At 43.4% G+C, this 23,723-nt stretch overlaps 2 protein-coding genes across 6 annotated transcripts in view; one reads left to right on the top strand and one right to left on the bottom strand.

Annotated features, from left to right (window-relative positions):
- LOC122778751 (teneurin-3-like) lies at window positions 1–22,797 on the top strand (the record flags this gene model as incomplete). The annotated part of the gene is made up of 11 exons (XM_044040848.1): window positions 1–260; window positions 3,037–3,057; window positions 6,407–6,639; window positions 8,950–9,104; window positions 12,489–13,372; window positions 14,525–14,700; window positions 15,568–15,803; window positions 16,631–16,927; window positions 18,666–20,277; window positions 20,439–20,569; window positions 21,129–22,797. Coding segments are annotated over 11 exons (4,758 nt in total), but the record flags the coding sequence as incomplete, so codon positions are not given.
- Window positions 1,061–23,723, bottom strand: part of ctso (cathepsin O) — a 39,459-nt gene continuing 16,796 nt past the window's right edge. For all 5 annotated transcript variants that reach the window (XM_044040039.1, XM_044040041.1, XM_044040042.1 and 2 more), the window contains one exon: window positions 1,061–9,076. The gene's annotated coding sequence lies outside the window, so the exon portion shown is untranslated. The remainder of the gene's footprint in view (window positions 9,077–23,723) is intronic.

Below are 23,723 nucleotides of genomic sequence, written 5' to 3'. Positions count from 1 at the left end.
TGTCTCGCAGGTATTCTCTACAAAGGCAGCGGGGAGAACCAGTTCATCTCTCTCCAGCCTCCTGTCATCGCCACCGTCATGGGGAACGGGCGGCGCAGGAGCATCTCGTGCCCCAGCTGTAACGGACAGGCCCAAGGCAACAAGCTGCTGGCGCCGGTGGCTCTGGCATGGGGCATCGATGGAAGTCTGTATGTTGGAGATTTCAACTACATACGCCGCATCTTCCCATCTGGCAATGTCACAAGTATCATGGAGCTCAGGTAAGTTCCTGTTGTATGGAGGCTATTTATTTTTATCTTAACTGTTTTATTATTTTTTAACATATAAGCCTTTGCAAACCAGATATACACCAATAATATCTTTTGAACCCATATTTAGTCAATGTAAACTTGTCACTGGGGGATTTTGCAGCTTGAATCTTTTCAAAACTAGGTCAATATTTTCTGCATTTCATTTCTGCACATCTAACCAGTCAGAAAGTGCGTTTTGACCGCACAACATTAAAATACTAAAGCCCGCCCCACACTAGATGATTTTCCAGGGGAGATTCCAGGGCTTTCAGGATCTCAAAGAAACTCACGTGACTTCAGAATAAATTCAGACATGGAGGTGGACTGTCGGACAGAGATCCTAAAGTTGGGCTTGTAGTAGTAAAGTGGTTAAGTTTAAGCTCCTGAACAATGAAAGCAACCTCTCCTCTCCTCAGTGTTATTCTTGTCGTTTTCCTTTCATCAAGTAAAATGACTATGCACTCGCTCGTTCTCGCTATAATGCTGACTCCGCGTTTCTTCCCGTGACACAGTTTTCTTTTTCCTTTCTTGGTTCAAATTACAAGAAAGAAAGAAAGAAAGAAATTACAGGGTTCTGGTTATTTGTCACGCTTGATGTATGAATAGTAAGGGTATATAAAAATGTATCTAGTGTAATGTGATAGTGATAATGATGACAACGTGGTGTGGATACAGTTAATGTTAATATTAGCGCAAAGAATCTGAACTCATCTTTACATTTCGTCCTCACTGGGAAGAGGGGGGGAAATAAAATGGCACAGTGGACTGACTTCCTGTTTCGCACACATCTTTATTCTGCCCATAGAAATCTGAAATCCTTTCCCCATCCATCTCCATAATTAGGAAAGACATCCTGTCTTCAGCGTGTAATTGGGATGATTTACACCCTCATGCCAACTTGGCTTCTCTCAGCAATGACTCTGACTCGGCCAGTTGGCTTGTTTCAAAGTAGCAGGTGTTGATTAAATGTACATTTCGCTCTCATCCTACATGAGACGCAGAGATGACAAACATATGAAGGCCGCCTTCGGAAGTACACGAGTCGCCGCGCTGTCGACGCGGCGGGTTGTGGTGTGCAAGTTAGTGTAATGGATGTTCACTGAGTCACTGATTGAGAGAAAGAAAGAAAAGAAAAAAAAAAAAACACACCACCCTTTCCTCAATAACCTGCTAATGTACCTGCACAGTGTTTTAGCCGCTCCAGCATCGGAAAGATTACATCAGCATGAGAGGAAAACAGGATGCCGCTGCTAAGGAGCGTGCATGCTCAGCAACACTTTCCCTGATAAATAATGGTTTAAGAAATGCTTTCTGTCCCCGAGCACCTATTTTACTTCGTTTACAAAGAGAGATACATAAAACACTGCGATGAAGACTTGTTGTGCTCACCAAATTAAATTTAGCTTCACATTTTTAGAAAGCAATACAGACCTAAACTGTTACATTAGGAAAGGAGTCCCACTTTCTTTACATAAATATACTATATCGTCATTGTTTGTATATTTGCATGACGCGCTGAAGAGATTACGTGACGCATGGTCTCTGCACAACACATCTCACGTGGGGCTCTGTGAACTTCCATCAGCCGCTGTGAGTGTAAAGTCCACATTTAGTGGGAAATGTAACAACAGCAGAATCAATACTTCAATATGAGTGGTCAAACTGAGGAGAGCAGTGGTAATGCAGAATGAGGTTTTTATAGAGATTGGAGATTGGAGTGGAATATTTTTTCCCCTCTCTGTGGTTTGTGTCTCTCGGCCACAGTCCCACCTCTCCACTTTCTCTGGATTGACTTTCTCGAGAGGATGTGTTTACTCTTCAAGGGGGGAGATTTTGTCTTTCTGAGTTTGTTTGTATTTTCCTACCCCCAGACGCTCTGAGGAACAAGACGAGGTCACGCTCCGCCAACCTCCAGTCTCTCTGAGCTGTCAATCGGGATGTTTCACCACATTTTTGTATAGCATCGCACATACGATTCGAGATGAGTAGGATAACTCGGTGTAAACCTCACAATGAAAGGCTTTTCCACGACTCTTTAAATTTATAAAACTCCATATTTGTATTCAGGACTGTTGTCATTGCCGCCGCCCCTCTGCTACTAAACTTCCGGGGCGAAACCCCTTGAGTCCGTATTGACAGATTTTCACTGGCACTGGTGGGAAGACAACAATTCCCATGATCCCATGCTGTCATTAAAGTCTTTTGTTACTGTTTTGATTAAGGGATCCCTAGATGCAGAAATTATGAGCAGAGAGATCAGGAGGAGGTGGATTATACATTATGCATCGTCTAAAATAGACTAAATAGGCATAAAAACGGACGCAAAACTGACTCCTGTTGTGAAGCCTCGAGTGATTTGACCGGTGTTCACTTACATGTGCCATGCTTTATTGTCTATTTTCCCTCAAAATTGTAACATAAGACTGCAGCGTCGCTCCCTGGTGGCTAACTCCTTTACTTCACATATACCGGAAGACTATGTCCAGGTTTTTGGTGCATAGACTATAGGTATATGAAAGACACTGCAGCCAGCCACCAGGGGGCGATCCGTGCATTTGGCTTCATTTGTAGGAGAGTTTATATGTCATGTGGAGAAAAAGAAGGTTGCCAAAGCAGTTTAAAGACAGAGTGATTGGTCCTTAAATGGAAATAAAAAAAAGGTCAAAGTTTCCCTTTCTGCACATCTGCAAATGTCTTGATCCTGATTCTTCTCCTCTTTTCCTGCTTCCTCCTGACCCTGTCATAGAAATAAAGACTTTAGACACAGGTAGGTGTGTTATTTTAGTGCATGTTTTTCCCCTTGCTGCTTTACATACATCATCATCCTTATCATCTGCTTCATAAATACACGAGTAACTCTCCCTTTCACGTTCACCTTTTGGCACCAGTGATTAGCACGTGTAATTATAACAAACCAATTATAGGTTGATTACGTCTGAACGCTGTGAAAGAGTGTCGTCTTACACAGCGTGCATCTGTGCCGTGTGATTACTGACAGAATGCTGCGACGCGCAGTGGAACAGATTTGAAGAATTAAGTATTACATAAAGGCAAGACGTCAATGTAAATATACACCGCCGGTGTCGTCGTCGTCGTATACATTTCAATGCAGTCCAGTGCAACAGCGGCCGCAATTAACATTACCGTCGTGAAGCTTCTAATTACATTTCAAGTAATGGGGTTCAGCAGATGTTCTTATCCGCAGGGGCTTCCACAACTGCTCTGTATTCATGATTAAGACAACAGCAGCAGCGTCGCATCGAGTGACGATGCAGATTGTTGGCACTCGTGTTGTCCTGGTGATTAACTTGACCATAAGTGCCCGAAGGTGCAGCGCAGAGTAAACCGGAATGAATTTATTAAGCTGGCAATCACGGCAGCGTCGCCGGGTGTGACAACAAAATTACGTGATATTGATACGTTTCTGTCGCATGAATTTAAAATCAACATCAATTTGCCCGAATTGTTTCATGAATGTCACAGCAGCTCCCTCCTTTAGTACACGGCTCCCATTCACTGACGTCTAGCTGCAGGTGCAGGGTAGGTTTGATTAGTGCCTGTATCAGTATTTCCTTGTAAGCTCTGTAAGCTCTAATTGACCCCCTGAGAAAATAAAGCCTCCCCACTGCAATGAAGTGCACGCTGATTTGTCACCGAGAGAAACTTTGCTTTTATTTTCCTCTTTATGTCGGTGCAGGTCTGCTGATGCAGGATAGATGACCGGGTCATTGGCAGCCCGTGTGACTTATGTTTGCTCCCGTATTTTATTTTAAGTGAATCCTACATGGATTAGTGCTAGAAGGCAACAACAGTTTTATTTGTTTGTGTGCTTCTGTCCAAAGGAAGCCAATAAATTTAGGAAGTTGCTTAGATTAATTGTCTTAATCTTGGCATTATGGACTAGCAGCAATACCTCAAACTCTACAACTGTTAGGTGTTTCTGGATCAGTTGGGGGTCTTCTGATTACCGATAAAACACCTTTTTGGGCCTCAGTCTGGAAGAGTTCTAATGAAACGCTTCAATTTAATAGTATTACAGTAGGTTTACATGCATTAGGATGCATGATAATATAGAGTAACTTTAACAAAAGATACTGTGCAGTAAGTAGAACGGGAAGAGATCATGCATCAACTCTCCGTACTATTTAGTAGTAGTATTTTTAAAGCATATTCAGTTTCTGCCAACAAACCCTCCTCAACGTCACACACTGCACCTCGAAGTACCAGAGCAAAATCACAAGAGAAAACAAGATAAATATGAAATGTATACAGTTATACAACCACTTAAAAGAAGAGGACATGTGGAAAGTGGAGAAAAAAAAAAGCCCCAAACAGATAAATAACATATCAGGTGCAAGGTACCTTAAAACGTCACATAAAAAATTAGTGCGCAACTTACTTAACATCAGGAGCTTCACAAAGGTTTTATTTATTGCGCGACTGTTTTACGAGACTGCATAATCTCGCACAGGTGTTTCATTTATGGCGTCCACCCCCTGCAGGTCGACTGTAAAAAAAGGAGAGTTACTCATGTTCATCTTCATGAGACGCAAGTTCTCTCTAGGAACTTGTTTGCATTTGTCTATTTTGGGGCATTTACTTTGACTCATAAAGGCTGTCAGGTTTTTACGACTCCATCTTCATCATTTTACAAAGATGTTTCATTGCCACATTTATTTTGCTGTCACATTATCCTACTTCCAAAGCCAACCAGTATCGACTGAGGTACCATTAAGCTGGAGTGCAACCAGAGAAGCCATGTTTACGACTGCACTGTAAAGCCGGCTGTTTTTCATATTAACAGCCTCTGTTTTGAGCTCTTTAATGACACTTAATCACCTGCTATGCATCAACGCTGCCTTAATAGAAAAGGTTAATTCAATAGTTTGTCACATTTGAATTTGTTTCAAAGGGGAAAATGATTATTTAATTGGCTTTATTCAAATCTAAGTATCAGTCAATCACGTGTTTTGAAATCTGTTGACTTTTAATCTAACGACATATTTGCGTGGATTCGAAATGGCTTAATTTCCTGGTAAGAAGGCAGAGAGAAAGACGCAGATAAGCAGCAACAGATGCAATGTCATTAGTTGTTGCTCTTTGTTAACATCAGCCAGTCATTTCTGCCACTTCCAAAAGCCTCTCCCCACAGGGGAGCAACAACAAATGAAATGATCTGGCGCACAAGTTGTCATTTCTGCTTTGTAAACTGGAACCCCCCCACTGCAGTTAAATTTGGTTTGACGTCCATCTCTTCAACCTTCTGTGTCTCCTACTTATCCTCTCTCAAAGGCTCTGCCCTCTTCTCTCCTGCTGAGGAAATTCTCGCACAAAAATAGCTGATATTGTATTTTAGCTTGTGAGTCAACATTTGTGTGTGTGTGTGTGTGTGTCGTCCTGGCAACACGTGGCCCCTGCATCCACATCCAGATGAAACTACCACAGAGGCAGTCTTTTGTGTCACCGTCTTCACTTGATTGTCCCCGTAAAGGACTGAAGGACTGAACTGATAATAAGGTGGTTTTAAAGCTGCGATTGGACAGGGAGAAAGAAAACATGCTCCACTTAAGCCGCCATTTTACAGTGTGTGTTTTAGAAAATGGCATTCCTAATGAGAAGAAAACAACCTGATCGAGCATCAGCTTTAACTCACCGTCAACACTTTGAAGCCAATTAAAGCTAATATGTGATTCTGAAGGAGGTTCTTTAATATTGTTAGTCTTAAGTGGAATCCAGGAGTTTGCTATTAGCCCTTAAATAACTCCCTACACTGCCATGAATTTCCTCAGAATATTTTCTCAGTATTTTCTACAAATTAAATGCATACTGAAAACAGTGTTAACTCTCTGGAGAGATACAGTGGAGTGATATTCTTGACTGAATGTTTTATTCAGAAGGAAAATCAGGCTAAATTTCATTAGGGGTATAGGGTGACATTTAGATTTTTTTTTTTTCCTGCAGGTATTTTGCAGAGATTATTGCACTAGGTCACGTTTTATATTAGCAGTGTTAATGGTCTGTTTAGCTGCACTGTTGTGGCATTTATAAGAAAAAAAAAGCAATGACTACACATATATATATATATATATATAACTGAGTTATTATCTTGAACGCAGCAACAACCCAGCACACAGATATTACCTGGCAACTAACCCAGTGAGTGGCCAGCTGTACGTGTCGGACACCAACTCCCGGAGGATCTACCGGCCCAAGACCTTGACCGGAACCAAGGACCTGCAGTCGAACGCAGAGGTGGTGGCAGGAACCGGCGAACACTGTCTGCCCTTCGACGAGAACCACTGTGGCGACGGAGGCAAAGCTCCAGAGGCTTCTCTCACTGGACCCAAAGGTATCGTTTTTATACTGATGAAGATGTTGAGCTTAATGGAGAGGTGGAGAGGTATACCACAGTGATGGGGATTTAAATTAATGTGCCCACGGGGCTCAGTGCCAACTCGGAGCCTCCAGATTTCCATTATTTTAATGACTGGGTGCAGATTTTAATGTACAAATTTAGCCCTTGGTTCATGTTTTGAAGTAGGTCTGTCGGCTCAGAAATATAAATCAAGGCAGTGCGCTGCCGCAGCTGCCGCCTACCAACACCTTTCGTTTTAACTTGTTCAGACTAACCATGAGCTGAGAGGACTAGCGTTGCCTTTGTGGAGTTCTGGCACCTGGTTGGAATAATTGAATGGTTTGGCCTAGAGTTATTCTCAGACACCTAAGAATTAAGGGAGTTTTACCAACATTTTTAAATAAATTAGTGAAAGAAAATGTCCATTTATGCACGTGTTCTTCCAGTGCTGAGAGTTAGCTCACAGAGCTAAGCACAGATGTCCAGGATGTTCACGCCCGTGGTTACATTCAGATCCAAATGATGGTCCAAGTGAGGGCGTTCCACACACGTGTAACCTCATATTACCTTCCAGTAGTCGCGATTTCTCACCACTGCTCGCTGTCATTTCCTCGTTTTTTTGTTCTGATTGCTGAATTGTCCATGTGCGGGTACTGGCGGATATCTTCATATATCCTCGAGCAAGTGTCCATGGTTACCGTCGTCTTTGAAACCATGACAAGAACATGCCTCCAACTGTTCTGGAAAACGTGGAATCAAACTGGAGGTGTGCGCGGCTCCAAGATTCAAGATTCTTTACTGTCATGCAGTAAATGAATAATGCTGCGGTGGACACCGAGCAACAGTGGCCGCCGTCGTGCAAATGATAATAATCATTTGCATTTATTGTTTATTGATTTGTCATTCCCTGCAAGTGTCCAATGAGGTATTTTGTGTGCAGATAAAAAGAAAACACCCCTCTTGACAGACCCACATCACTGACCACTCTAGATCAGGAGCAGCTGTGGAAGTGCAGAGCTATTGAACACATATTCCCTGTAAATATCTGGGTTCTTCACCCATGCAGCTATTGTAAGAGTAAATAACAGCCGTCCACACGTCAAAAGCAACTGTGCAACAACCCGCTGTCCTCATTCAAATAGCACACGGCCATTTTGTGCTTCGATTGCTCACTTTTTTTCCTCAATTCTTCTGGATGAAAAGGCAAAGATGAATTGCTCTGCGCTCGTTGTTGCCCGCACTGAATGCCAACTGCAACAGCTCTGCCTTAGCTGGGCGATAAAGGCATGAGTGAAGGAAATTTGAGGGAGCATCTCTAATGATGAAGTGGGTGGAAGCCGAGACCAGGGAAGAAACAGCAGATGGCTCCATTTTTTTCTGCCTCCTCGCAGACATTTGGTGATCTCTGCTCAAATGTGACACCTTTCATCTGTCTGAGAATCTCAGACTGTCAGATAGCCAGCTCCCGAGGTTTTACTGTGGGCTCCCTCAGCTCGTCAATGATTTAGCAGATAGCAACCTTGTGCCGGCCGAACCACAGGGTCAAACCAAACCACTCGCAAGTGTTTAAAGACTTCATTGAAAAATGAATTCACCTGGAGGTAAAAGTGAACATAATGCTCCTTAAGAACATTTTAACCACCGACAAAAAACCCAGAGCTCAACTGCACGCGATCTTGAGATTGAGACTCCCTCGGTCTTGAACAATAAACCCAAAGTCACAGCGTGTACGAACCGCGGCGGAGAACAGAAAATAGTCTCGCCGCATGTAGCTCCACATTGGCTTGGCTGGAACTTCCAACTCCGAGCTGACACTCAATCACCAAGACAATTTAGTCCACAGTTGTCACCATGGCAACTGTCGTTCACCCCCTTTCATCTAAAATTGGCCGAAGCTGTCATTTCCGCTCCCCAGCTCATTCATTTCTAAAATGGTGTGCAGATTGTTGATGATTGCCGCTGTCAAAAAAACGTCCCAAACGCACCACTCATTGACACCCCCACCTCACCAAGTCCTCCTTTCTAAGAGGAAGAAAGAGAGGTTACAAGACGTGGCGAGTGCATATATACCGTACCATATGAATACAGCCTTTCCCACTTCTGTCTGAGAAATTATTTAATACCAGAAAAGCAGCGTGTGAATTATTGATAGGTGTGCTTTTTGCAGTGACCTGAATAATGGGAAGGCAAGCGTGACACATGTATCCGTCGTGTTCCATCCAACCGAGTCATGCAAGCCGAGAAAAAGCTGCAGGTCCACTTTTGTTGTCGTCTTCACAGCGTTGTGGGGCTTTGTTTTCTCAGGCATTGCCGTGGACAAGAACGGCCTGATCTACTTCGTCGACGGCACCACAATCCGCAAGGTGGACCAGAACGGCATCATCTCCACTTTCCTCGGTTCCAACGACTTGACGTCGGCTCGCCCTCTGACCTGTGACAACAGCATGGACATCAATCAGGTGACCCACACGCAGATAACGGCGGGGTTTTCTAAGCATGCCACAGCGCCACCTTGTGCCCCCCTTTAACCCACTTTCAGCGTGCTCACCCGTGACTCATCATTGACATGCAGAGGGTTACATAACTGCATCTATATTTCATTTGCAATAACACATATTTATTTCATGAACGATGATCTTTCAGGGGCAAGTGATGTTTGAGTGAGAGCGAGACGTGAAGCAAATGCCTCTTTTTTTTTTATTTCCTCTCTGCTTAGCACCCGCCGCGGCTACAGTTAAAATAGCAAACACTGGTGGGAACCATGGGTTGATTTGAGGAAAATGTCTGATGGTGAATTTTCTGAGCGATCCTGCAATATTCATTTTAACGGTGATCATTTTCACTCTATGATCTATTTTAAAATGCGATGGAGCTTTGTCGTCATTATGTACCGTACCTTATCATCTATACATAATTTACAAAAGCGGCATCTTTGGTGCTATTGATGACGACACGGAGCTCGTAATTGAGACCTCTAACTAAATCCAGTGAGAAAAAGACTTGGTTAGTTTAAATGAGTTATTTTTACTAATTTAGTAAATCAACTCCCGTCCGCGCTACATTTTTTTAATATACAGTCAGTGTATGACACTGACATCTCAAACCAAAGGCAGAACGGTGAACTGCTGATGAAGCTCACTGAGGGTTTGAGGAGGAGTTATGCAAACGTGTGCATAATTGAGCCACATTTTTAGACACACCCAAAATATTCTGAACAGAACACTGGAGAAAAACTGTTTTCAGACTTCACTCCATCATTCTTTTTTTCTCCACAGCCACATAATGTGTGAAGAGGAGAAATTACATTTGCTTTGCAGGACTGGATTTACATGTTTTTTGCACTGCCCGTCTCTTCCAGGGCCAAACTGTGTTAACTCACCGAGTTAAATAATGGTTTAATTAAAAAAAAACGCCATTTAACTAATATATCTTATCCAGAGAAGAGACATTAGTGGAATAAGCTCCACATTCTAGAATACCAATAAAGTGCTATGATGTGCCTTTTTTTCTCCCTCCCCCTCAACTCAATTCAGCTCTAAACGAGAAGCAGGAGATTTTCTCCCAAAGTACAGGAGGAAAATGTGTGCTCAGAGAGAGGGATGTGATTTAGGCTGGAAGTGGAGACATCAAGTGTCTACTGAAGAGATGAGTTTTCAGGTCATGGCAGATGATAAGAAGGGATGAATAATTATTCAGTTTGGGGGGGCTTGTTTTGATGTGGCTGGAGCTGAATTTGTGTACGAGCGCTCGGCGAGAATATTCTCAGGATTGAGGACACTTACGCCGCACACGATAATGAAGCAGCACTCGGTGGCTTCGCTGCCGCTTCACACGAAAAACCTCTCGTTCAGCAGCTCCCGAGCAACGACTGGCTTTGACCAACACAATTTACCATCCACACAGCGCCGGCGAAGAAGGCGGCATAAAAAGAAGAGGCCTTACGCAATCAGTTGTCGGAAGAAACATTACATTGTTTCTTGCTGTGAAGCTTTATGTGAATAGCCCTCCTCATTTCTAAGAGTTTCTAAGACTTTGAGAACATCTTAAAGGTGAATAACAAAGAAATATAAAATGATTTTTTTATATGAAATGTGTTGACTGTCGAGAGTGAAACTGCCACAGGATCAGGTTCTCCCACCTCTCACTTATAATGTGCCATTTTGTTTGCTTGTTTGCTTTTTAACTAACCAATTTACATTTTAATTAGATTTCTTTCGTTTTAATGCAGATTGGCTCGCAAAAAAAAAAAAATGGAAGAGTGCAAACAAAGCATTTAGATGAGGAAGAACTGTAACACAGTCAGAGGCGGTGACTCTGACAGGCATATATCCCTGTGTCCTTTCAAGAGGTTAGATAACAATAAAAAACATTAAGAGGGGGGAAAGGAAGCAGGGGAGGAAACGGGGATAACATAAGAATATTGTTATTGTACGCAGAAGAAAAAATAAATCTGTCACACATGTGTGGGTGGTGAACATGAAGGGGGGGGGGTGTAAAATAACGTAGACAAGGGATTAATCTTGTCACTTTTTTTGCTAATTAACTTTGAGCCGGTAAAAACGTGGGTTTTCTGCGAGACTGTGTGATCCTCAGGCTTGTAAGCGAGACACTTGGCTCAGTGCAGTTTAACTAGCAGCAGCCTCAGTGGCAGTATGTTTTATTATTGATCAGCCTGAAGAGAAAAGCACAGTTTTTACAGTTTTAATGACGCAGTTGTTTTAGTAGACTGCCTCTGCACACTGATGTCAAACGGGCACAGGGAGACTACAATAGTTCAGTTAATAATAGGAGCTTTTTTTAAAGATATATTTTCAGATATTTCTGTGTGAAATTATTTTTTACTGGATTTAATTCCACGTACTTAATTGACCCCTCCTTCCCAGCCCCTTTTCCCACCGGGAGTTTCTCTCTCAGGTTGCAGTGCCAGTTAGTATAGCACAAATGGTGCAGGGAGGCATGAAGTGCATGCTCAAGGTTATTTTGAAGCTATACTATAGTCACACAGGGAATAAAACCCAGATCCTTCAGACCTCACTCGCAAGTTAGATTTTTATATAAAGGAGAGACGGCATGATGGAAAAACAAAAATCTCAACAGTCTCTGTGGTCAGAATCACTGATTCAATTTTATGTCTCGGCGCCGGCACGAGTCACGTAAGGATTGCAAAGGATTAACACAACATTAAGATAAGAGATAATATTATAACTCAAGGGTTTCTAACTTCACATGTTACTTGTTTTTCTTTCTGGCCTATTTTAAGTTTGATAAACTTGTGTACTGGAAAGCTATTCCCACGTCCACTGATGTATACGGTCATTTTACCCACAGACGATGACTTAGATTAGATTAGAGTCATATTAAATGTTGCGATTGTGATTATGAATGTTTTTGAATTAAAGGTCCAGTGTGTAATAATTAGACTTCTAATCGTGAAATAGTGGATTTCCCACATGCATTGGGAGCTACGATGGCCTTCACATACCAGAAAGGATGTTCCACCTCCTTGCATAGTACACTTCTGCATCAAAATAAATGCTATCGCTGTAGAAACATTAGTTGAACAAGATAGCACCCCCCATGAAGCAAAAGCTATATTTAAAATGCTTATTTTAAGAGTAGTATATTACATTTCTGCCAGTAAATCCTCCTAAATGTTACACACTCGACCTCTATTTTGTGTTGCTACACTCAGAGTGTGATCTGCAAATTTGGTTATTCTGCATTAATTAACACACACAATGAACTGGGCTCAGGTCACAGCTGGACTTAATTAATAAATAAATAAATAAATAACGGCTATGAATAGGCTGGGGTAATTAATCTCATGATGTTCTGTGTTTCAGGTGATTTTGGAGTGGCCCACAGACCTCGCAGTCAGTCCCATGGACAACTCGCTGTACGTCCTGGACAACAACATAGTCCTGCGCATCACAGAGAACGGTCAAGTGAGCATCGCGGCCGGCCGACCCGTCCACTGCCCGTTGGCCGGACTGGAGCGCGGCGTGGCCGGCGGTCGGAGAGCACAGTTGACCCCTCTAGAATCGGCCGTTTCCATTGCCATATCTTTCCACGGCGCCATCTACATAGCAGAGACAGATGAGAGAAAGATGAGCAAGATCCGGAAGGTTTCTGTGGATGGAGAGATAACGCATTTGGCCGGCGTTCCCTCCGACTGCGACTGCAAGAACGACGCCAACTGTGACTGTTACCAGACAGGAGACGGCTATGCCAAAGATGCAAGGCTCAATGCTCCCTCGTCTTTAGTGGCAGCTCCAGATGGAACACTTTACGTGGCGGACCTGGGCAACATCCGCATCCGGGCCATTTATAAAAATGGGCCAACGTTGACTTCCAGCGCTGGTACATACGAGGTGGCTTCCCCTGACGCACAGGAGCTGTACATGTTTGACAGCAACGGCACCCACCAGCACACTGCAAGCCTGCTCACGGGCGACCTGAAATACACGTTCAGCTACAGCACGGAGAACGACATCACAGCCGTCACCGACAGCAGCGGCAACACCCTGAGAATCCGAAGAGATCCCAACCGCATGCCGGTGCGCATTGTTGCCCCCGACAACCAGGTGATTTGGCTGACCATGGGCACCAACAGCAGACTGAAAACTCTGACAACACAAGGCCAGGAGCTGGTGCTTCTCACCTACCATGGTAACAACGGCCTCTTGGCTACCAAGACATCAGAGATTGGCTGGACAACTTTCTATGAGTAAGTATAATGGAGGCTGGCAGGATCATCATTTAGGCTGCTCTGCAGCTGGAACCAGCACATGGCATAAATTAAGCACACCTCCTACTTTCTGCATACTAATGCAAAATATGTTGGAAAGTTCACTTAGCATTCTGGCAGATAATATTATGTTTAGGAATGGGGGGGAAAAAAATACTCAAACTTTCTTACAGATGAGTAGGCAGTTTAAACTATCCTATAGAGTTTTAATATCCAACCTTAAGCCACACGGCACACAGACACACAGAATGTCTGCTATGTGTCCAGTCTCACAGCTCAGCACAAGTTGGTTCTGCAGTTGGTAACGGTGCCTACCTACAAACGGCTCGAGGGTGATTGTGTGTCATGGAAACGTAATTATGAAATTCGGCTTCATCAATAAAGTAAATTACTGTGAGGCAAAGCAACAAAGTATTAAATCCGAGATCTAATCAAATCTGGTTTTATTTGACTAAGGGCCAATAGTAGTACAGGAGTATTTTTTGGCTTCTTTGCTCCATAAACTGAATATTTTTGTGGTCTGTGGACAAAACAAGACCAGGTTTTGGGACAACCCTGTGTTTCCCCGAGTGAAAAAAGCTGTTCATTTTAGCCCTAGACTAAACCATATGCTCTGTGCTGTAGAAAGCACAGGAGTAACATACAGCATGTGCTGGTTTACAACAGCATATTGCATTCATATGCATACATTCAATTTATAAAAAAAAAAAAAAAAAAAAGTTTAACAAAATGACCAACTCATAATTTGATTTGTTATAATAGTCCATGTCATGTCACATTACACCATGAATGATATCCTTAACATAACAAAAAGGCAGAGCAATCAGTCGAGATTATAGTGACACATCAATCATCCAAATAATTCCGTTCATTAGCAGCCTGTGGTTTTGTGTATAAAACTGATAGCCGGGGAAGATGTGTCATTCTCCCTTATCAAACATTTGGATTGTGATTTGGTCTGACATCCATTTGCTCATGTGCTGAAGAAAGAAAATGACATTTTAATTACAATAAAGTTGATGGTCTTACACAGCGAGGGTGAGAGAGCTGATAATTGAATACACTGTGGCTTATGAGAGCCCTCATACATATCAAGGCCTTGTCATTCGATGCTCTTTTTCTGTCACACAGCTATGACAGTGAGGGGCGGCTAATGAACGTGACGTTCCCCACCGGAATGGTGAATAACTTGTACGCGGACATAAACAGCGCTTTGACGGTGGACGTCGAGAGCTCCACGACAGAGGAGGAAATCAGCATCACCACCAACAGCTCCACCATCCGTGCCTTCTACACCCTGGCTCAGGGTAAGGAAGTGGCACTCGTCTTCCTGACGCTGTTTTGTGGGCCGTTATTTGTCATTGTGTCTGGGTCACGGGGGCAATGTTGAGTAAGCTTAAGTCGTGTATCATTGGGGCTCAGAGGGTCTGACAGACGACAGTGTAAGTGATTACTCTCTCAGTGTGTGGGTTTGCGACTCAGGGAGACTTATCAACCTTGTGTCTAAATGGTTTCTACTCTGGGCCAGAGCCAGATGGTCTAGTTAAAGGTCCAGTGTGTAAAAATGTTGCTGGGTTGCATTGGCAGAAGTTGTACTCGCTCCCGTAAGTGTGTTTGCAAAAGTGTGTAAAATAAAAACACCTCAGAATTAGGCTATTCATTATGCTTCATGGAGGTTGCTACCACCTTGTCTCTACAGCAGCCTGTCATAGACAAACCAGCCACGGTTTTCAGGCAGAAGCTTGTTATGCTAATAAAATAAAGAAATAATCAATTTCACATTGTAAAGACTGCAATTATACCCTGTGACGCACATATGAGCTGTACTGGACTGTCAATAATACATTCCTTATGTAAGAAATGTGTCCTTGCAGTAGATTATAGAAAAGAGCAGATACTGGTTAAGCTCCATTATATATGTATGTGACTTGAAATGAAGTCTTTCTTGACATGGAGCAAGAATCTCGCAATTAGATTTTTTTACTTTTCAGCCAAGCAACGATTCCTGAGAATCTGCTGTTTCACCATTAGATGTCACCAATTCTTACACACTGGACTTTCAAGTATTAAAGATTAGACACAAGCATACGCTCAGAAAACCCAAGAATAACCTTAGTTTTGCTGCGTAATCACCTATTTATCTGTTCTATAAAACCTTTTTTTTTCCTCCCCAGACCAATGTAGAAGTAGCTACCAGGTTGGTTTCGACAACTCGCTGAGGATAACCTATGCCAACGGGATGGACACCCACTACCAGACCGAGCCCCACATCCTGGCAGGCGCCGCCAACCCAACTGTAGCCAGACGCAACATGAGCCTGCCAGGGGAGAGTGGGCAGAACTTGGTTGAGTGGCGTTTCCGTAAGGAACAAGCCAGAGGGAAAGTTATCGTGTTTGGACGCAAACTTAGGGTAAGCTTGGATTTCTTTTTTCCCCCCCTCTCTTTATCTTTGATGCACATGCAACTGATAATCATTGCATTTAATGTGTCTATTCCAGACTGTATAAAGAAATAGGCACATATAAATAGTCATCCGGCTATGAATACCGAAGCCCAGGAAGTAGGACGGAAGTAGCAGTTAGCCAGGGGGTTAACGCCGTTGATTGCAAAAATAATTGAAGTCTATGTGGAAATGAGCCAAATTTCCACTTTTATAATGATGTTTTCCAGAGGAGTTAATGGTGTCAATGTAATGTTAACTTTTAGAGGAAAAAATACCATAAAGCACTGCAGTTATGAGTGTAACTGACAGCTGGTTTTGTCCAAAATGTGTCTGGTTGCAGGTGACATTTATGAATTTCCAAATCTGGAGGCTTCAAAACAGGAGTTGATTCCACAACGTCAGTTTTTATAGTATCAATATTCCAGTACAGTCGATAAGTTCACCTCTTCTTCCTTCCTTCCTTCCTAGAATCTGACTCAGATTTATGGTTTACACGACTTTATGAACTTAACTTCGGCGGTTGCTTTGCCTCACAGTAATTTTCATCCCCACTAAATTTAGGAGGCAGTGATTTATGCTCACCTGAACAATTGCCAGTGTCTCTCAGTTTAAAGAGCCTCGTGAAGGGGGGTGTTAATCTCTGTGACAACTGTAGTAGAAATCCGTGAATACACTTTATAGAGCCTGGCAGACGAAACACAGTGGCGTCAAAGCGAAGAATGTCTCTTTTAGTGTTACCGAACGGCAAAGTATGATCGTTGTTTTCTGACTCTCAAATTAAAATTTCCCCACAGGTGAACGGACGGAACATTCTCTCCGTCGATTACGACCGCACCCTCAGGACGGAGAAGATTTATGACGACCACAGAAAGTTCCTCTTGAAGATTATATACGACACAGCGGGCCACCCAGTGCTCTGGGTGCCCAGCAGTAAGCTACTGCCGGTTAATGTGAGCCGCACAAGCAGCGGGCAAATTAGTGCCCTGCAGAGAGGTCCCACCACTGAGAGACTCGAGTATGATAGCCAAGGCCGCCTGGTTTCCAGGGTGTTTGCTGATGGGAAGATATGGAGTTACACCTACCTAGAGCAGGTGAGAAAATAAAATGACCACAGCAGGCAATATACAAGATATATTGCACTGCAGGGTGGCCATTATGGCTACAGGGTGAATCAAAACCCTGACAGGAAGCAAAGGTCACTCTGTAGACACTTATTTTTGAAATAATTGCCAGCCCCCGTGCATGCAATTCTGCTTATTGCAGAGGTACTTAGCAAATATGGTAATCATTTTACATTAATTGCAGATTTATGAGCATCCTTCACAAGCTTTGGATAAAAACGAGTGCACCTGCATCCACGTGTACTCGGCAGAGAAGAATAGATCTTTGAAGGAATGCATAGGTGCATTTCACAGTGTGAACACGTCTGCATTCCTCACCGTAAGCCCTTCTATTGGAAGCCGAGTGTTATTAATTACACCTGCGTTTTTCCAACTATGACAAGCCAACACTGACTCCTGTGAAAAAGCTCTATTCCGGGGCAAATTAAAGAAATGGTTGAAATATTATTAAAGCGTACCCTGCTGTCGTCGACAGTTTTTCTGCAGCGCATCAATAGCCATACATGAAGCTGTGTTTCGGGCAGGAGACAGACCAGAAAACAAGCAGAGGCAAACAAAGCCTGGACACGCGCAGCCGCCACAAACCTATATTTAGAAGTAGTTAATAAGAACTGAGTAAATAGAAAAACAACACGCTGGACACTCGACATAGGCTAGGATTACATTAGTGTTGTTATGCAACCACCAAATCCAGTATGTGCACGCTCCCTTAAAAACAGTATAGAATAGAACCAGCTGCTGACCCTAATTATTTATAATTCACTTAATTAGAGTTTAGTGCGGCATGTAGTGCTGATGAAGTTCAGTCACCTTCAGCTCTCCGCACTGATTGCAGTCCTTACTCCTCGAACCTCCTGCAATTTTATCAAATTCCCTTTGTTTCCTTTCCCCCTTTGCCGTGAAAATTAGAGGTAAACCAATTTTCACGAGTGTCCATTTTGTTTCGCTACAGGAACATATCAGAATTGGTATCCTTGAAGGATTTTTTCCTAATTACTGTAATCATGGTGCTATTTTTTTGCCCATTGTGTCGTCTCTATATTTAGTCAGGTGTTAAAAGTGCGCTCATTTACCGAAAACATGTTACTGTTGAAGGAAAGAGAGTGTGGTTTGTCCAGTCTCTGTGGCTCTCCGCTCATCTTTGCCACCATCGACACCTTGTGCACACACATCGATTTTAATGATTTTTGCTCTCGTATAATATGCTAAAAAAAAGAAAATACAATATAGAATTTGACTTTGATTTTCTAAGCCACTTCTTCACTGCATGACCCAGAGGAGAGGCCATGTCAACACTGACATAAGGAACAAAGAGATCTCAGGGAGCACGGGGAGCCATGCTTTAGTGTTGACATCAGAGAAACCAGTAAACCTATACGAGAGAGATCAAACTGCATACACTGTGAATTGATGAAACTTTTGTGGGAAGCACCCATTTGAAGTGAACTTCTACCAACAAATGAACCACAATTACACTAATCAAAGAGTTAAATCCATGTCAAAGAACATACAGTACTCCGCCGTGCCATCGTCTAGTATTTAATATTAAGCTGTGTACTACATTAATAGATAACGCAAAGGGCAGCGCAGAGCTAGTCAATGCTACTTGGTGCATTTTTTATTTAAATTTTTAGTTTTTACTTACACTGCTCGCACTCCATTATGCATAAATCTCATGCAACTCCTTTTTTTGCTCTCTTCTCTCCAGTCCATGGTTCTCCTGCTCCACAGTCAGCGGCAGTATATATTCGACTTCGACTCTCTCGACCGGCTCTCTGCTGTCACCATGCCAAGTGTGGCCCGTTACACCATGCAGACCATCCGCTCCGTGGGCTACTACAGGAACCTGTACCACCCCCCGGAGAGCAACGCTTCAGTGGCCGTGGACTACAGCGAAGACGGCCTCTTGCTGAGAGTGGCTCACCTCGGCACGGGGCGAAGGGTCCTGTACAGGTACCGGAGGCAGAACAAACTGTCGGAGATGCTCTACGACAGCACGAGGGTCAGCTTCACCTATGACGAGATGGCAGGCGTGCTGAAGACGGTCAACTTGCAGAACGAGGGCTTCATCTGCTCCATTCGTTACCGCCAAGTGGGCCCCCTGGTGGACCGGCAGATTTTCCGCTTCAGCGAGGACGGCATGGTGAACGCGCGCTTCGATTACACCTACGACAGCAGCCTGCGCGTCACCAGCGTGCAGGGCGTCATCAACGAAACGCCGCTGCCCATCGACCTATACCAGTTTGACGACATCTCGGGAAAGATTGAGCAGTTTGGGAAGTTTGGCGTCATCTACTACGACATAAATCAGATCATCTCCACGGCCGTCATGACCTACACCAAACACTTTGACGCACACGGACGCATCAAGGAGATCCAGTACGAGATATTTCGGTCGCTCATGTACTGGATCACTTTCCAGTACGACGACGTGGGCCGAGTCACAAAGCGAGAGATCAAGATCGGTCCCTTTGCCAACACCACCAAGTATAGTTATGAGTACGATGTGGATGGCCAGCTCCAGACTGTATACCTGAACGACAAAGTGATGTGGCGCTACACGTACGACCTTAACGGAAACCTGCACCTGTTGAACGCAGGAAACAGCGCCAGACTCCTTCCTCTGCGCTACGACCTGAGGGACCGCATCACTCGCCTTGGAGATATTCAATACAGAATGGATGAAGACGGTTTTCTGCGTCAGAGGGGAGCAGAGATCTTTGAGTACAACTCCAAAGGACTCTTGGTGCGGGTTTACAGCAAGAGCGGCGGCTGGACCATTCAGTATCGCTACGACGGACTTGGCCGCAGAGTATCCACCAAGACCAGTTTGGGCCAACACCTGCAGTACTTCTACGCAGACCTAAGCTACCCAGCAAGGATTACACATGTGTACAACCACTCCAGTTCAGAGATCACGTCGTTCTACTATGACCTCCAAGGCCATCTGTTTGCCATGGAGATCAGCAGTGGAGAGGAGTTCTACATCGCCTGTGATAACACCGGCACACCTCTGGCTGTCTTCACCAGCAACGGACTCCTGGTCAAACAGCTGCAGTACACGGCGTACGGTGAGATCTACTTCGACTCCAACCCCGACTTCCAGCTTGTGCTCGGGTTTCATGGAGGACTGTACGACCCGCTGACCAAACTGCTGCACTTTGGGGAGCGAGATTATGACATAATGTCAGGAAGGTGGACTGTTCCGGATGTATCCACCTGGAAAAACATTGGCAAAGAGCCGGCGCCTTTCAATTTGTACATGTTCAGAAATAACAACCCCATCAGCAGAGTCCATGAAGTGAGAGAATATGTAGCAGGTAAGGTGATACTGCTGTTAAACATGCCGATGACTATTATTGCTCCAGCTAACCATTCATTTTATCGCCAGTATTTCCGCACATTAACTTCTGCACCAATAACATTTATCTATAAACATTTATTCATTTATTTATTTACTTATTCCCTTTGTCTTGCACAGATGTGAACAGCTGGCTTGTAACCTTTGGCTTTCATCTTCACAACACCATTCCTGGGTTTCCAGTGCCAAAATTTGATTTAAGCTTGCCCTCGTATGAACTGAGGAAGAGTCAGCTCTGGGACGATCTGCCGGTGGGTACAATTAATATCTGTAACATTTTATTTTAATGAATCAAACAGTGGAAATTAAAACTACTAAAACACACGCCAACTCAACAGAAAATGCTTCTCATAGTGTTGAATTTCCTACAGATAACAGAGACTTTCTCTCTCTCTCACTCTCTCTTTTAAACCAGTATTTGGCTGCTTTCTTTTTTTACTACATATCACTTTTAATTGGGCTGCATTTCCATAGCAATACACATAATACGCAGAGTGCACTTCCATCTGTCTTGTTTTAGTTACTAGCTTAACATCTACCACTGTCTAACTTTACATATATGTAGTATTACTATTGTAATTCTTGGCATTTTTTGATGCCAAGAACTGAGTCTAATGCTTCAACACAAAAAAAGTGTTGCTGTGAAACTGTCATGGGGGATTTTTTTTTACTTGTGGCTTGAGAACAGCTTGAAAAGGGAAGGGAGGGGAAAAAACTCTCTGAAGCAGAGCAGAAGCAGGTTCTAAATAGCCTGGAGAGTCGGGTTCTGCCATGTTCAGGCATTAACGTTTCACTGCACTTTCCCTACAGTCCATCTCTGGGGTCCAGCAGGAAGTAACTAGACAAGCGCACTCTCTCTTGTCATTCGAGCGGCTGCCGGAGGTCCATCTCAGTCGAGGTCGCAGAGGTGAAAAGTCTTGGCTGTGGTTCTCAGCGGCAATGTCTCCCATCGGACGAGCCGTCATGTTCGCCATCTACAAGGGCAGCATCCGCACTCACACGTTAAACGTGGCCAGCGAGGACTGCATCAAGGTCGCGACCATCCTGAACAACGCGTTCTACCTGGAAGACCTTCACTTCACTATAGAAGGAAGGGACACGCACTACTTTGTCAAGCCGGGCCTTCCAGACGCTGACCTTGCCGCTCTGCACCTCACGAGTGGACACAAGACTCTGGAGAACGGCGTCAACGTGACCGTTTCCCAGTCCACCACAGTCATGGATAGTCGGACCCGCCGTTTTGCAGACGTGGAGGTCCGCGCCGGGGCTTTGGCGCTTCACATCCGCTACGGATCCACTGTGGATGAGGAGAAAGCGCGGGTTGTCGAGTTGGCTCGCCAGCGCGCTCTTGCGGGCGCGTGGGCGAGAGAGCAGCAAAGAGTGCGCGACGGCGAGGAGGGGGTTCGCCCCTGGACAGAGGGAGAGAAGAGGCAGCTTCTAAGTAGTGGGAAAGTATTGGGGTATGACGGGTACTACGTGCTCTCAATCGAGCAGTACCCAGAATTAGCAGACAGCGCTAATAATATCCACTTTCTTCGGCAAAGTGAAATTGGGAAGAGGTAACAATACGAGGTCCATTGTCTGCCAAAGAGACTTAGTCTTGGTAGAGACGTACTACCGAATGAAATGAAAGGAAACTGTAATCACGGGTTGCTGATATGTATCCTGAGTGTCCATGTGTTTTTATAAGGAAATAAAAAGAACAGAAAAAAAACAAACAAACAAGCAGTCAACAACAATGCTGTGCATTGTAACCTTGGGACTACAGAGTAAATGTATAACTACACCAAGCCTTAACATGGCAATTACAGGTCAGTTTCTCTGTAGCACAATCCTTCTGGACTCTGGACTCTCAAGCAGGGGAATAGTTGTGTGTCTGGGGAAACAGTGAGCTAGTTTAGGTGTGTGTTTTTTTGTTTTGTTTTATTGTTTGTTTGTTTGTTTTTTAATCAAGAAAAATCTGTCTCAACAAAGTATTCTAAGAGCAAAGGAAATGTTTACATAATGCATCTCTGCACTTCTCTGGAAGTACGGGGGCTCATGAGTTCACACACCCACAGCGAGCAGTGTCCTTGAGCAAATGTTTGTTTCTTTTCAAAATCAGAGACTTCTGACATTAGCGATATCGTCACCAAACAGCCACTACTACGTATACCAGATTTAGCACTGTAAACATCAAAAATGTCTTATTCTCTTGAGATGCTTTTAAACAGAAAAAAAAGAAAGAAAACAATCTCCTTGTTTTAAATACCCAATATTCGTTGTGGAGAAAAAAAAGGGACAGTAAAGGTATAAAGAACTCTGTCTGGGGAGACAAAGGCACAGATGTGTCTTGGATAGCACAGGGACACCATGTTTTGTAAATTATGCAAGAGTTTTATGGTGTTTTTAAGAAACTGAATAAATGTCTGTACTAGTCATATTATCAGTAATTTATGTTGTGTTTATACATATAAAAATAAAGTCCATCGGATTGAGATTTTCTTTTTAAATTTAATTTCTCGGACATGCATCGCTTTCGTCTTCAGTTACATTCCGCCTTATACAGCTAAGGTGGGGCTTCTTCACAAAAATGCTCTGTTTAAGTACTTAACAGAAACCTGTGCATGTGGTGACAAGTATTTACAAGTGGTGATGTATCTGTGACATGCAGTCGACTTATTATTTCCACTAAATTTAGTGTTTATTGGACACAACGCCTTTTGACCTGGCTTCCTGTCCAATGAATATTTCATCAAACACAAATATTTCATGAGGCCATCGTGCATAAACAAGGTTACAGTGGATCCGATTATAGATCACGTCCATGTTCTCGGTAGGTATGAGGGGTTTTTGCCTTTTTTTTTTTCTGAATGTTAAATGCACACATGGATTAAAATGAAATGGCGGTTCTTTTTTTGGTGTGTTGTTTCTACGAAGTGGACAGTCGTCTGTTTTTGTTTTCATATCACAAATAAACTGGTCCATTTTAAATAAGTGACAAAATGTGGTTACTCTGATGATAATAACTAGGATAGAATACAGTGTGTGAGCTTGTCCAAATGTTTTCACGTATGATCTAAGTATTCTGAAAATGAATGGCACGACATTAGGTCGTAAAAAAAAAAACCACATCATCTCAGCAAGAGGACAACTGCGGAATTACTCAGTCAGCCGGGTGCTTTAGTGCTGCCGAGGAATGAAATGTGAGAATATAATTTTTCCTATAAATAAGCCGAAATGGAGACAGCTGCCAAAAAACCTATTCTTCACAGTCGGCAGTGCAATCAAAAACAATTTTAGGTATAAGTTTATGTGTGAGCATTTGATAGCTCAATTTTTGGGGTTGTGATCAACATCCCCGCACTCTCAGCCATCAAAGCGCACAAGAGTTGTGATGATGGAATGCGTAATGCTGAAAAACAG

Source organism: Solea senegalensis, linkage group LG12 (genome assembly GCF_019176455.1).
Source record: "Solea senegalensis isolate Sse05_10M linkage group LG12, IFAPA_SoseM_1, whole genome shotgun sequence".
Classification (NCBI taxonomy): domain Eukaryota; kingdom Metazoa; phylum Chordata; class Actinopteri; order Pleuronectiformes; family Soleidae; genus Solea; species Solea senegalensis.
The sequence above is the reverse complement of the archived record's forward strand: the minus strand, read 5'-3'. Positions and strand labels throughout refer to the sequence as shown.